This window comes from Loxodonta africana, chromosome 18, assembly GCF_030014295.1.
Source record: "Loxodonta africana isolate mLoxAfr1 chromosome 18, mLoxAfr1.hap2, whole genome shotgun sequence".
In the NCBI taxonomy this organism is placed as follows: Eukaryota; Metazoa; Chordata; class Mammalia; order Proboscidea; family Elephantidae; genus Loxodonta; species Loxodonta africana.
Window position 1 is genome coordinate 15,032,003 of NC_087359.1, and position 12,882 is coordinate 15,044,884.

Here is a 12,882-nt window from a genome sequence, read left to right on the forward strand (position 1 = left end):
CCAAGCTGTAGGGACCGCTTTAAAGGTGGCATCAGACCACTACTGCTGAACTCAAGGGCAGGGTTACAAGTGACGAAGAGCAGGGCTGGGTGAGGTCTCTTTTCTCTTACACCTCAGCAGCTGGAGGGGCCAGATGCCGGACCCCAGTGACAGCTTCGGGCAGACAAGCCTGCTGCCCCGAGCTGACGACATGAATGTAGCCCTCAGTGCAGAAGCCTGGGGGAACAGCTGAAGCCCCTGGCTAAGTCGCCGTTCAGCATTAACTACAGTCAGCCCTCCATATCCCTGGGTCTGCATCAGCAGATTCAACCAACCTCTGATGGAAAATATTCAGGGGAAAAAATGTTACATTGATGTGGATGTATACTATATAATTAGACCTAAGATGGTTGCATCTATACTGAACATGTACAGAGTGTTTTTTCTTGTCATTGTATTTATTCCCTAAACAATACAGTATAACAACGAGCTACATGGCATTTCTATTGTATTAGGTACTATAAGTCACCTAGAAACGGTTTAAAATCTCTGGGAGGACGTGCGTAGGTGATATGCAAATTCTACGCTATTTTATATAAAGGACTCGAGCATCCACAGATTTTGCTCCTGGAACCAACCCCCTGCAAATAGTGAAGGATGACTGTACACTATCCCTAATTTCACTGCATTGGCAAACATCCTCCAACAGAAAGTACGCCAACCTGAGTCATTCTGCCCAGCAGGTCAATCAATCCACCCACACTCAGAGTGCACGATGAAGCCATTCATCCTGGTGGACTTATCAAAACCATCCTAAATCACCTTGCCTAGTAGGTCAATTCATCCATGCTCAGGATGCATGATGAAGCCATTCATCCTGCTGAACTCATCAACACTGTCCTGAATCACCCTGCCCAGCGGGTCAATCCATCCACGCTCAGGGTGCACAGTAAAGCCATTCATCCTAGTGGACTCATCAAGACACATGTTGGTCAAAAGCCAGACATTCTAAAGTTTCTCAAGTGGCTGAGGCCACAGGTTGGGAACACCTGCCCTGTAATTGTACATGGACACCCAGTATTCTTTGGGAGTAGTGGCCAGGACTGGGAGGCAGCCATGCAGCCAGGGTGGTCCAACAGGTATGGGAAGGGCTGGGCACGGCCACTCTGGTGACGAGCATGGTGATGAGTGAGCCTGCAAGGGCTTGCTCAAGAGAACCAGGAAGATGCCTGATGCCATACCCCTTCTCCCACATCACAGAAGACACCGAAGTTCCCAGAATAGACATTTTTACTCTCTCTGCTTAGGGTGGCTTTCCCTACCTGGTCTACCTGGCAGTCTCCTGTCATTCTCAGGCCAAACAGATGCTCAGTGGTGGCCCTCCAGCCCCACCCAGGACATGCTGAGATGCCCACACATATGGTCACCTGTTGGCCTTCATCTTCTGCCCACTCTGGCAGTGCAAACAGGAGGCCCTGTGCGCCCACTGCAGAACGGCTTCTCCCTGGGCGTCAGTTCCCTGATGCGGCCCCTGGCGCAGTCGGTGAATGGGTAGATGGCGCTACACTGGGGGTCAGGTGGGAACTTAACCACAGAAGTCAAGGCCCCTCTGTGGTCCAAACCAGCTGAGAACTGACTCAAATGCTGTAGGCTGAGCCCTGTGGAGAAAAAACCTACAGCTCAGGTGCGTGGTGGCAAGACTAGCCCAGGGGCCACTGGGCTGCCTGGCTCTTCTCTGCTGAGACCTCAGCTCTTGAAAGCAAGCACAGAACTATAGTTACAATGGGGGATACTGGGCAAAAGGTACATGGGACTCCTCTGTTCTAGCTCTGCAACTCTCTGTGAATCTTACATTATTTCAAAAGAAAAAGTCAAAACTGACATAATGTCAAAGTCAGTGGAAGCCCGGGGAGACGGTCTCCGTTGACACTAGTGAAGCCCTTCTAAGGAAAGCCGTCCAAAACTGGAGTGGGAACGCTTTAGCCAGCCCCGCCTCCCTCCTGCAGGCAGCTGGCCCTGGACACACCTGAGGCTGTGTGGTGCCACCCCAGGATGAGCCCCCAGCTCTGGAGCGCCTCGCTCCAAATCCCAGCCCTACTGCCTGCTAGTTTGTATATCCCATGCAAGTTATTTTGCCTCTAAAAAAAATGCAGATAACACGTTAGGCTTTGTTTTTAAAAAAGGAAAAAAGAGTACAGCCTGCAAGGAGCCCCGAGGGATGCCAGGTTCCAGGTAGGGGGGCTGGCTGAGGCCCGCAGGTGGGCTGGCATGCTGTACTTCTCAGGATCCTGCTGCTGCCTCCCTCAGGAGACAGGTGAGGATTCTGGTTCCCGAGGTGGGACCTGACAGGGAAGCCTGTGAACCACCTCACCAGACGACACAGCCCACGGCCACCCACTGACTACCCCGCCAGGCTCAGCCTGACTTAGAGAACCTTGAGAGGCTGACACGCGCTAACGAAGTTGCAGCCTTTCCCTACTGTGTGGCAGGGGCCTGAGGCCTTATTAATAGGTGTGTATTAAGCTCTCAGATGGTGGTTGTCATTAATGCCCAGTGAGAAACATGGTCTTTGGAAAATAAGTTTCTAGAAAGCAAAACTTGGACGGAGAGGGGTGGCTCCAGGTGCCCCCACACATCCACCAACGAAGCTGAGAACAGCATCCATGTTACCCATTGTGCAAAACTGTGGAGGACAAACACTGTTCTCTTAGCTTCTCTACAAAGCCAGCTTACAAGGCCAGGTATTACAGTGAAGTATCCATTTACAGACAGGCACAAATACCAGAAATAAGCAGATTAGGTGTTTTTGTTTAGGGGGTGAAGGGCTTTTACCCTCCTAACAAAAGCCACGTGACAGTCCCCATGCTTAGGGGCTGAGCTGTGGCAGAAGCAATCGAGTCTGAGGGGCATGTCTGGCAGCCAGCCTGGCACATGGAACACGTCCAAGTGACAACGCGAGCCTGAGTTCTCACAGCTCTGACAGGGCCCCAGGCAGGGTTCATCCCACCACCAGAACACCCCTTCTTCATGTGTGCTGCAGAGGCGAAAAGGACCAGTTGGCAGACTGAGAGGCAGCCACCACAGAGAGCTGACGATATTTGAAAAGCCCAGTGGGATCTGCAGCAGTGTTTAAAATGAAATGCTTTTTATTTCTCAAAAATGACCAAGATGATCTTTGAGGCTTCCAGTAGCAAGGTAACCCTCCACCCCCAGCTCTGCTCCTCGCAGGAAGGGGATCGTCTATCATCTTTGAGTCAGATGTCTGGCCAGCAGGGCCCTGTGTGCTGGCAAGGTGACTCCTGGCCTCCTGAAGCACAGCTCCTGCCACTCGACCCCCTCCCCACCCACCCACCACTGATTCCGACACACCCAGAGGGATAAGGCCAATCAGGGCCGACATGCAGCAAGCCCCCACAGGGCTGAGCCAGGAAACTTATTCAGGCCACTGCACTTTTCCCGGGAGGGCTGTCTCACTGCAGCTGTCTTAAGTGGCAGCTTCTGCTAGCTATTGCCATCTTGTCTCCGAAGCCACCTAAAGTTCACACTACCTGTCCGATGACTTATAATGGCCGTGTGCCTATGCAAAACTATAGTTTACATTGTCTATGAAATAACTGAGGAGCCCTGGTGATGCAGTGGCTAACATGCTCAGCTGCAAACCAAAAGGTCGGGAGTTTGAGCCCACCAGCTGCTCCATGGGACAAAGTCTGCTCCCAAGATTACAGTCTTGGAAATCTCCTGGGGCAGTTCTGCTGTCCTATAGGGTTGCTGAGTCGGAAACGACTCAATGGCAGCGGTTTTATTGGTTTATGAAATAACTCCAGCAAAACTGGAAAACCAGATTGCAGAACCTTTGGGGGAGCCGGTAGCTGATCTCGCTTCCAGTGTGCAAAGCGCTACTCTCGTTTTTTTAATGCCCACTGTGGCTGCAGCCCAGGTTTCATTATCCTTGTTACAGGTGAGGAAACTGCAGCCTAGAGTCAACAAGAGGCCGGCCCCAGCCCACGGGCCAGCATCCATTTACAGGTCAAATTATCACACAAATGGATTCGCCTTCGTCCTTACCCACACCTCCCCTGGGCCTGCAGCAGGTGCCTGGACAACCTCTATTACTGCTCCAACTCCTTGCTTGGTCCATGCTGGGTAAGGCTTAAACTCTATTGAATTTATGATCTTATAAGACTGGAAACAATATAAATGAGATTAAAAAAAACCAGTGCCGTCGATACCTGTTATAAAAAAATCAGTGTGCTAAAAACAGGATGGTTCTCCAGTCTACTTTTTTATTGATTTATTCTATTGCCTCGTTAGGAAAGCCTGCATGCAGAAGGACAAAACCAGCCTCCTGACGTACTTCATCAACGGGGAACAGCTATCTGCAAAGTACTGGAAACATTAAGACAGGGAAATCGCCACACAGGCGTTCCACCTTCCCCTGCCCTCCGCCCCACAGAGCAGGGCACTCAGGCGAGAACATGCCCCATGGCTGTAGGAGGCACCGGCTCTGCCCTGTCCTAACGAGGGGACAGAGTGACCGAGGGGGGGCTCTGAGACCTCCTCGCTGGGCCTTAGAAAGTTTCCCTCGCTGGCTTTTAGAGAAATGTTGCAGCCCTGCTGTGTGCCCACTGGAGGTAAATGATTATAAAAGAAATATTCTCCCGCTGACCTCAAGCAAGAGGCAGGCTTTACACTGGTGTCAGGCACCAGCCTCCTTCCTGCCCCTCCCTGGGTGCTGCTCATGTGAAAGGCTGTAACCACCTACGACCCGCCTGGTCTCACTGCCTCATCTCCATACGTGGGACTTGATCATGGAATACGTGAGCTTCTCACTGATGGGAGGGGCAGTGTTGACAACAGCAGGCGGGGGAGGCCCTCACAGCGCAGGCCCTCGGCAGCCTCAGGGGTGCCGGGGTTTCAGGTGGATGAAGGGGGCTGGCGCAGCACTGCAGGCCCAGCGGGGAGAAAGGAAGGTCAGAGCATGCGGAGGTGTCAAAGGAGGTAACACACAGCATTCTGAACACGCGTAAGAGATGCACAATTCTGATTCTTAGACAAATTTTAAAACTGCACCCTTAATTTTCTATCTGTCCATTTGCAATGGAGCTCGGATCTCATTCGCATGTCAAATCTCAGGATTGGGTGTCACCTAGTCACAGCGACGTGGGCCTGGCCACCAGATACAGGAAAACGGACACTCTGCCATCCTCCTCACCCACGTCTCACCTTCTCACCCTGGCAAGGGCGGGAATCAATAAAGCAAAACCACAAAAAAAGAAAAAAAAAAAAAGCATGAATAAGTCACTGTAGTCTGCAGCACTGGCTGACAGAGTAGCCGTTGGCGCCACCCTCAAGGAAAAACAAAACTGTAGTTTAAACGGTCTAATTTCAAATCTCTGGAGTCGTCGTTTCCTGAGGTGCTAAGGAGCCTGAGGAAGGCTGGGGACACTGTGGACCCCAGACACGCCGGTGCCCAGGCTCTGGGCCAGGTGAACAAGGCAGGCGTCACTCCAAGGCGGCCAGCTGCTCAATGGCAGAACGCACTTTCTTGGCAGTTTCTTCAAACTCTTTCTGTTTACTGTTGGTTTCCTTTGCCTGGGAATAAAGAAGAGGCATATGAAACGGAAACAAGCGCTTCCAAACCACACCTTGTAGGTTAAGTTTTAAAAAGAAAGGAGGGAATGTTTACCGAGTACCTAACTGCCCTGGGCACCATGTGGGCAGGCACTGGAGGTGAGTAGGTGTGAAGGGGTCCAGGGACGGCCGTGTGCAGGTGAATATCCTGATTCAGCCCGGCTACCCCTCCTGATGCTACCTCCTAACAACTACAGTGAGAAGAGCCAACGTTCATGGGATGCTTCCTACGTGCCAAGTGCTGTGCCACATGCTTCACACACGTGAACTGAGTTACTGCGCAAAATACTCCTGTGAGGCAGGGCCAGTGTGGCCCCATCACACAGATGAGTTAAGTGCCTGGCTTGAGGTTACCCAGCCAGCCTGTGGGAGAGCCCTGCTCTTACCCACCACCCTGCACTGCTCCTGAGACTCTCCCAAGAGAAGTTCAGAGTGCTTCATCCCATGTGTACTAAAGGACCTGGCAAACATCTGCTTTTTCCTAAAACAGAAAAAGTTCTTTTCGGCTCCAGTACCTCCCTGAAATCAGATTCCAGCCTTCTCATTTTGCTAAAAGCATGCTCTCCAGAGGGGTAAATGGCAATCACGTTGGCAAATCCAGGGACCACCTTCCCTATCCTAACCTTTATTCTCCTTGATTCCTCGGCCGCATAAAAAGTAAACAAAAGATCTTTATGGGGTTAAACTTGTTTTCTAATAAGAAAAGCAATAGAGGATTGCTTTTAAGAAAGACATATTTCAATGTGTACTTTTGTGTGTGTCTTAAATTTTGCCCCATGTAGGAGTCTGACTTATTTTGAAACCAATGAAAACACAGTTTTTAAAATTAAGCTGACAAGAGAAGGAGAAGGGTAGCTGACTCACGAGGGCACTGCCTATGATGAGCCACCCTGCGCCCCGAGAACCTCATCTTCACCGATACGGAAAGGTGGCCATGGCCCTTGGAAAAAAAACTTAAGAAAAAAGCCTAAAATTCATTAAGTCCCTTCGCACACATGCTGTCCACCGCTCATCTGTCCATGTGTCGCACTGTGGTGGCTGCATGTTGCTGTGAGGCTGGAGGCTAGGTCACTGGAATTTCAAATACCAGCAGGGTCAGCCGTGCTGGACAGGTTTCAGCAGAGCTTCCAGACTAAGCCAGACTAGGAAGAAAGGCCTAACGATCTAGTTCTGAAAACCGGCCAATGAAAATCCTACGGATCATAACAGAATATTGGGTAATCTAGTGTTGGAAGATGGGCCCCCTAGATTGGAAGGCACTCAAAATATACGTGGCTGAAACAATGGACCTGAACACACCAACAATAGTGAAGATGGAGCAGGACTGGGCAATGTGTCACCCTGCTGTGCATGGACTTGCCATGGGTCAGAGCTGACTTGACAGCTAACGGCAGCACACATTCTGTAATTTAGCCACCACCACAGAGAGTAGGTATCTCCACTGTCTCCATTTTCTGCTAAAGGGAGGGCGAAGCAAAAACAAAAGACTTCACCATTGAAAAACAAAATAAAACCCACTGAGCAGAGCTTCTGCTCTCAGAGCTTGGAAGTTTTTCTCCTAGTGATTCATTTTATCCCCATCGCAGGCATTTACAAATGAAGGCTTTGGCAGAAGTGAAAGTCTGTTTTACCCTATGTTTATTCCCTAACTGATTTTTCCAACTGGTAGTTGTTATTTCATTTTTTAAGACAGAGACATTATAGCCAAGAAACAAGAGCCAGAGGCCCCACGGTGCAGACCAGCTGGTGAGACCATGCTGGCATGGTGCCTCGCCCCCAGGCTGGCCCCTGGAAACCTGCCTCTGCCCTGCAGTGCACCTTTCCAGATCAAGACCTAGGTGGGCTGCCTGACTGTGAGCCTGTCAGACTGATGGGCAGCTCGTCTTAGGTCTGCAGTCTCAGAAGTTAGCAGCATCACGACAAACAACATTATCTCCTTGTCTTCAGTATCTGGATCCCACCAACACATCTGGACCTTTCTAAAAGAAAGCCTGACAAACTAGTGCTGTGACATGCTTAGAGTAAAAACTGTTCATTGTTGGTCTGGAGCTCAGATTTAACTCGGAACCCTGCCTTCCTCTGGCAACCCTAAATCTCTACAGCCAGGCTGCCTGCGGGCCATCATGGCCCCACTCTTCTAACAATCCAGTATGACTGGGACAAGAGTCTAACGTCAGCTGCAGAAATCCCCTCCAGGTCCAGCTGGCCTGTCGCCTCTCTTCCCTTCACCATACGCTCTCTACTATGTGATTCTCAAGCTGTGTTCACACCACCACCAACACATGAACACACAGCTGTGCACACACTTCCCATCTCTACTACGTGCTCCTCAAGCTGTGTTCACACCATCACCAACACATGAACACACAGCTGTGCACATGCTTCCCATCTCTACTATGTGCTCCTCAAGCTGTGTTCACACCACCACCAACACATGAACATACAGCTGTGCACACGCTTCCCATCTCTACTACGTGCTCCTCAAGCTGTGTTCACACCACCACTAACACGTTAACACAGCTGTGCACAAGCTTCCCATCTGGCACGACTGTCATCCTGGATGGCAGGAACACTAGCTTACCCACTGTTTGGTCCCCACTAAAGGTAGCCCTTGACGCACAACATACACTGAACACACGTTCACTGAGTAAACCTATTTTTCTGTTCTTTTGTACCCTCATATACACTTCATCAAGTTAAGCACAGAGATCGGCTAGTGTTCTTGAGGGACTGAGGTGGCTGAGTACTAAAGATGCTGAAAGGGACTTGTTCTCAGGTCTTGCTTCTGATAATACGTACAATTTTGTTCTTGGCTCGCTCTTTGTCCAGTTTCAAAAATTCACTGAGAGTTAATTCTTCAAACTGCTTCTTGACAGAAAGGAAAGCACAGCCAGATGAATGCTTTTTATGTTCCTCTCTAGAAAAATCAATACGAGGGTGTGTCAACAGAGAAAAGTCAGGGGAAAGGAGAAAGGCAACTGGTGGTTACCAGCGGTCCATTCCCATCACCCACCTCCCAGTCCCATGCGAGGCACACCACGTTCTGCCTCGAGAGCAAAGGGGGAGTTGGCGGTACACAGAACCAACGCCATGTCCCGAACCACATTCCCACACCTCTCCTCTTAGCACCTGCTCCCTCTCTGTGGACAGCTTCCCCATGTCTTTGCAATTAATGTATTTTATCTAAGTCCCTTAGCAATTAGTAGAAAAGGGTTATAAGTCCAGAGTTATTACATGTCAAATCCCTTTACAAACCCCTCTAAAGTCCTCAAGGAACTGTCTGAATTAACTTCATTTCGTGGCATTGTCACCTAACCTACTGGCTCAGAATAAGGGTAGTGTGGGATAGGCTTTTCCAGAGAATGTCTCTGCATCGTAACGTCATTCTCTACAATGGGAATTATTCCTGAAGAGCTGATATCACTGTAACCGAAAAAGTATTGGAATGAAAACATAGCCACAACGTCCAGAAGAACGGCCAATCGTAATTATAATCTGAAGCCATTATAATACTTAGCTGTTCACTTCCAAGAATAAGACAATCGATATTTTCCCACCACGCCATCCCAGTCAACACTGGATCATAACAGCACATGCATTAGGGAAAAAATAGCAACAGACTCTGGCCAAGCAGATAAACAACTCGGCTGATTCCCCAGGAGAAAAAATTACAGTTGTGAAAATAACTGATTCTGGCAGGAAAAAAAGGGTGAAAAAAACCATTACGTTCCAGAAAGACAGCAGTCTATCCGAATATACACTGAATTTTTTAGTGATTGGGTATCTCAACGAGCTCCCTGACAGTCCCTGGAGAAGGACACCACGCTTGGTAGAGGGTCAGTGAAAAAGAGGAAGACCCTCAAGGAGATGGACTGACGCAGTGGCTGCAACAATGGGCTTAAACATAGCAATAACTGTGAGGATGGCGCAGCACTGGGCAGTGTTTCCTTCTGTTGTATGTAGGGCCACTATAACAACAATCTTGACAAGCAAAATCCAAAACAACTCTAAACTGTACCCTTCAAAAGGGTAAATTATACGGCATGTGATCTATATCCCCAATAAAGCCGTTTGAAAAGTATCTGGGCATTCCTGGAAGTTCACAACGACAGCGTGTGTTCCCACATTATTTTGTACCTGAAAGGTAATTGGGTACCTTACATTCACCCTGAAGGACGCGCTGGCCAAGTCAGTTTTGACTAAGTTGTGTCACCAAGGCACCAGCACACAGAAATTTATCCACTCACAACAGGGGTTTAAAGGCACAAAATCAGGTTAGAGGACACCGCACCTTCACTAAGCATCCTCCAAACTCAAAGCGTTTCCCCCCAGGCCAGTTCAAACAAAGCTTCCGATGGAGCCAGGGCAGTCGGAAGGCTGGCCCGGAGCCACTTACATGGGGTCGTCATCTGGCTCCCAGCCTTCCAGCTCCTTGAAGCAGAAGAAACACTGGGCCAAGTCAGGCTCGTTCTCAGTGGGACAGTGGATGAAGCCAGCCTCGGCCATCTGCAAGGGAGAGCAGATGAGCAGACGCAGCGGCCCAGCCGCAATGGGGCCGACCCCCAGGAAGGGTCCTTCCAGAAGCGGGGCACCAGGGCAGACGGGGGAAGGCCTCGCTCAAAGCGGACCAGGGGGTCCCGGGGCGGGGCTGGGGGTTCCGGACAGGCCTGGGGTCCCACGGCGGGGCTCGGAGGGCCTGGGGGTGCAGGGCCGGCCTGGGGGTCCGTAGGGGGCTTGAGGGTCGGGGCTGGCCTGGGGGGTCGAGGGCGGGGCTGGGGGTTCCAGGCGCGAGTCCTGAGGGACCGGGCAGTCTTACCCGCTCCGGAGTGCAGGAGCAGCCCTCCAAGAAGGGCCAGTTCTTGAACGTAGAGATGCGGTGATCCTTGAGATACAGCTGCCAGGCGGGGGGCAACAGCTGGGCGCCCATTCCTTCGCCGCCGACAGGTCCCGCGATTCAAACCCGGCGGTTGCGGCGCGCCGCGGGGCACGTCGGGAACGCTCCGCCCCCTGCGCCCGCGGCCTCGTGGGAACGCGAGACTGGGCGGCGCGCGGCCTGCTGGGAGCTGTAGTCCTCCTGGCCTCTGGCTCCGCTCCTCGCTGTTGTGAGCTGTGGGACCCCTGCCTCCCGCTCGCCCCTTCCCACACTTTGCGTTTCCACACAGCTTTGAAAGAGCGGGTAGAAGAGGAGCTGGAAATGGGCTGACGTCCAGTAATGGGCCCAAGGAGTGGCCCATGTCGAGCATATAGTTATTGTTGTTAGTTGCCTTTATGGAGTCGGCCCCCAACTCATGGCGACCCCATGCACAGTAGAACACACGCTGCTCAGTCCTGCGCCATCCTCCTGATAGTTGTGATCCATAGGGTTTTCACTGGCTGATTCTAGAAAGTAAATCACCAGGCCTTTCTTCCTAGTCTGTCTGAGTCTTGAAGCTCTTCTGAAACCTGTTCAGCATCTTAGCCACATGGAAGCGTCCCCTGACAGATGGGTGGTGGCTGCACATGACGTGCATTGTCTGGAGTCAAACCTAGGTCCCCGCTGAAGGTGAGAATGCTACCACTGAACCACCATTGCCCCCTCACCAGTTCCTTAAAGTCTGCAAACGCCTTAAGTCTTTTTGTGGGCTCCTCCTGTTGCCACATGAAAACCCCAGCCAAGGTGGGAGATCAGAAAGACACCTTTATTTCGTTGTACAAGGAAAGGAGCAATCAGGGTTGCTGCCTCCAAGGCTGCTCACCGACGCTTGGGGAGGTGGGCTTTTACAGAGAGCAGACAAAGATTGCAAATTCATCCTGAATATTTAGGATTGATCTTCACGCAGGTGCTCAGAGCTTGGAGATGACTACTCATTTGCTTTAGAGAAGGGTTCGATCCCCCAGGATGGAGGAAGGGATGAATTTTTCTTCATTAGGATCTTAAAGTCTTCACCCACTCAGAGGCGGTTGAGGCCATCTATGGCCCATTCTGTGGTTATCTTTTCAAAGACTGTTTCAGAAGAAAGGGCAGCTTATTTTGCTCTGTGTAGGTGGATAAGTCCGAGCAGGTGTCCCTTGGAAGGGTTGGGCCCTGAGGCTGCCTGCCTCATTCCTCTTGGAACTGGGACCTTGAGCCAGGCTGGCTAAAATGTGCGCCTGCTGCATGTCCAACTAGAGGCCCGAGTTCTCTCAGGGGGAACATGTCGGATGGATTAAATCCACAGCTAAGCCTCCACCCTCAGGTGAGTTTAACTGGCTTCCAACAACAACCCTTTGCCCACTTTTTTGTTGGATTACTGCTATTTCGTCTACTGTTTGGTAACAAAGTTGTAGAGTTTTTTACACATGAGGGAATTAGCTTCACTTGTCACATCCCCCTTCTTCCCCCAGTTTGTTGGTCTTTTAACTTTGTGAGGGTTTTTTGTCCTGCAGAATTTTTTTTTTTCCTTTTTTTGGTGGGGAAGAGAAATTCAAAACAATTTTATTTAGTTGACAGACAGGACCTTGTTAAACTCTGGTTTAAAAAAAGGCTTTCACAGCTCTGTCTCGTTCACACGTTTCAGTCATTTTTATATAAAAGTAGACGCTTAAACCTGGCTTATTTGTCACCACCCTTATTTTTTTTTACTGGCAGGAAAAGGGTCACATAAAACAGAATTTTTTATATTTGAAGTTTTTTTGTTTTAAGGTATTAAAGAACATTAATAGGAATGACACTGTTATCAACCATTTATGGGAGTAAATGGGCTTCTGAATTGAAAAAGAAAGAAAAACAATTTCTAAATGCGAACGTGCAAACAGAAAACAGTTCATTACCCGAGGTCGTGTGGGTGGCCCACAAAGATAACCAGTGCTGGTGCTAACAGGGAAAGCGTAGAAGCTGGACCTGTCAGTCTGTCATACTGTCATGGCTGGAGTGTTGCTATGACGCTGGAAGCTATGCCACCAATATTTCAAACACCAGCAGGGTCACCCATGATGGGCAGGAAGATTTATAAAAAAATACTGAAGATTTCTCTTGGTACATTTATCGTTTCTGTTTTTGTGTGACGTATCCCCGGGAAACATGTCAGCAGGAGGAGTGTGGAAAGGATTCAGATTTACTTATTTTTTTCTGATGTCTGGCAGGCTGGCCCCACATTGTTATTCAATAGTCAACTTGGTGCAGCTGATTGGAAATGTGACCTTTATCACATCCTAAACACTCTTAAGTGCTGGGACCTATTTCCCCAGTCTCACTTCTGTCCAGTGATCTGTCTGCTTCTTCCTGGGCTAGCCAGCTTATTCTATGCATGAATC

The 12,882-nt window shown here is 50.1% G+C and overlaps 1 protein-coding gene across 1 annotated transcript; it reads right to left on the reverse strand.

Moving 5' to 3' along the window:
• Positions 1–5,376: 5,376 nt before the first annotated feature.
• BIRC5 (baculoviral IAP repeat containing 5) lies at positions 5,377–10,573 on the reverse strand. The gene is made up of 4 exons (XM_003417229.3): positions 10,427–10,573; positions 10,007–10,116; positions 8,410–8,527; positions 5,377–5,571 (listed from the first exon to the last, which is right to left on the reverse strand). The coding sequence occupies exons 1-4, from the start codon at positions 10,535–10,537 to the stop codon at positions 5,482–5,484; spliced, it is 429 nt and encodes a 142-aa protein (XP_003417277.1). The 5' UTR covers positions 10,538–10,573; the 3' UTR covers positions 5,377–5,481.
• Positions 10,574–12,882: the final 2,309 nt, after the last annotated feature.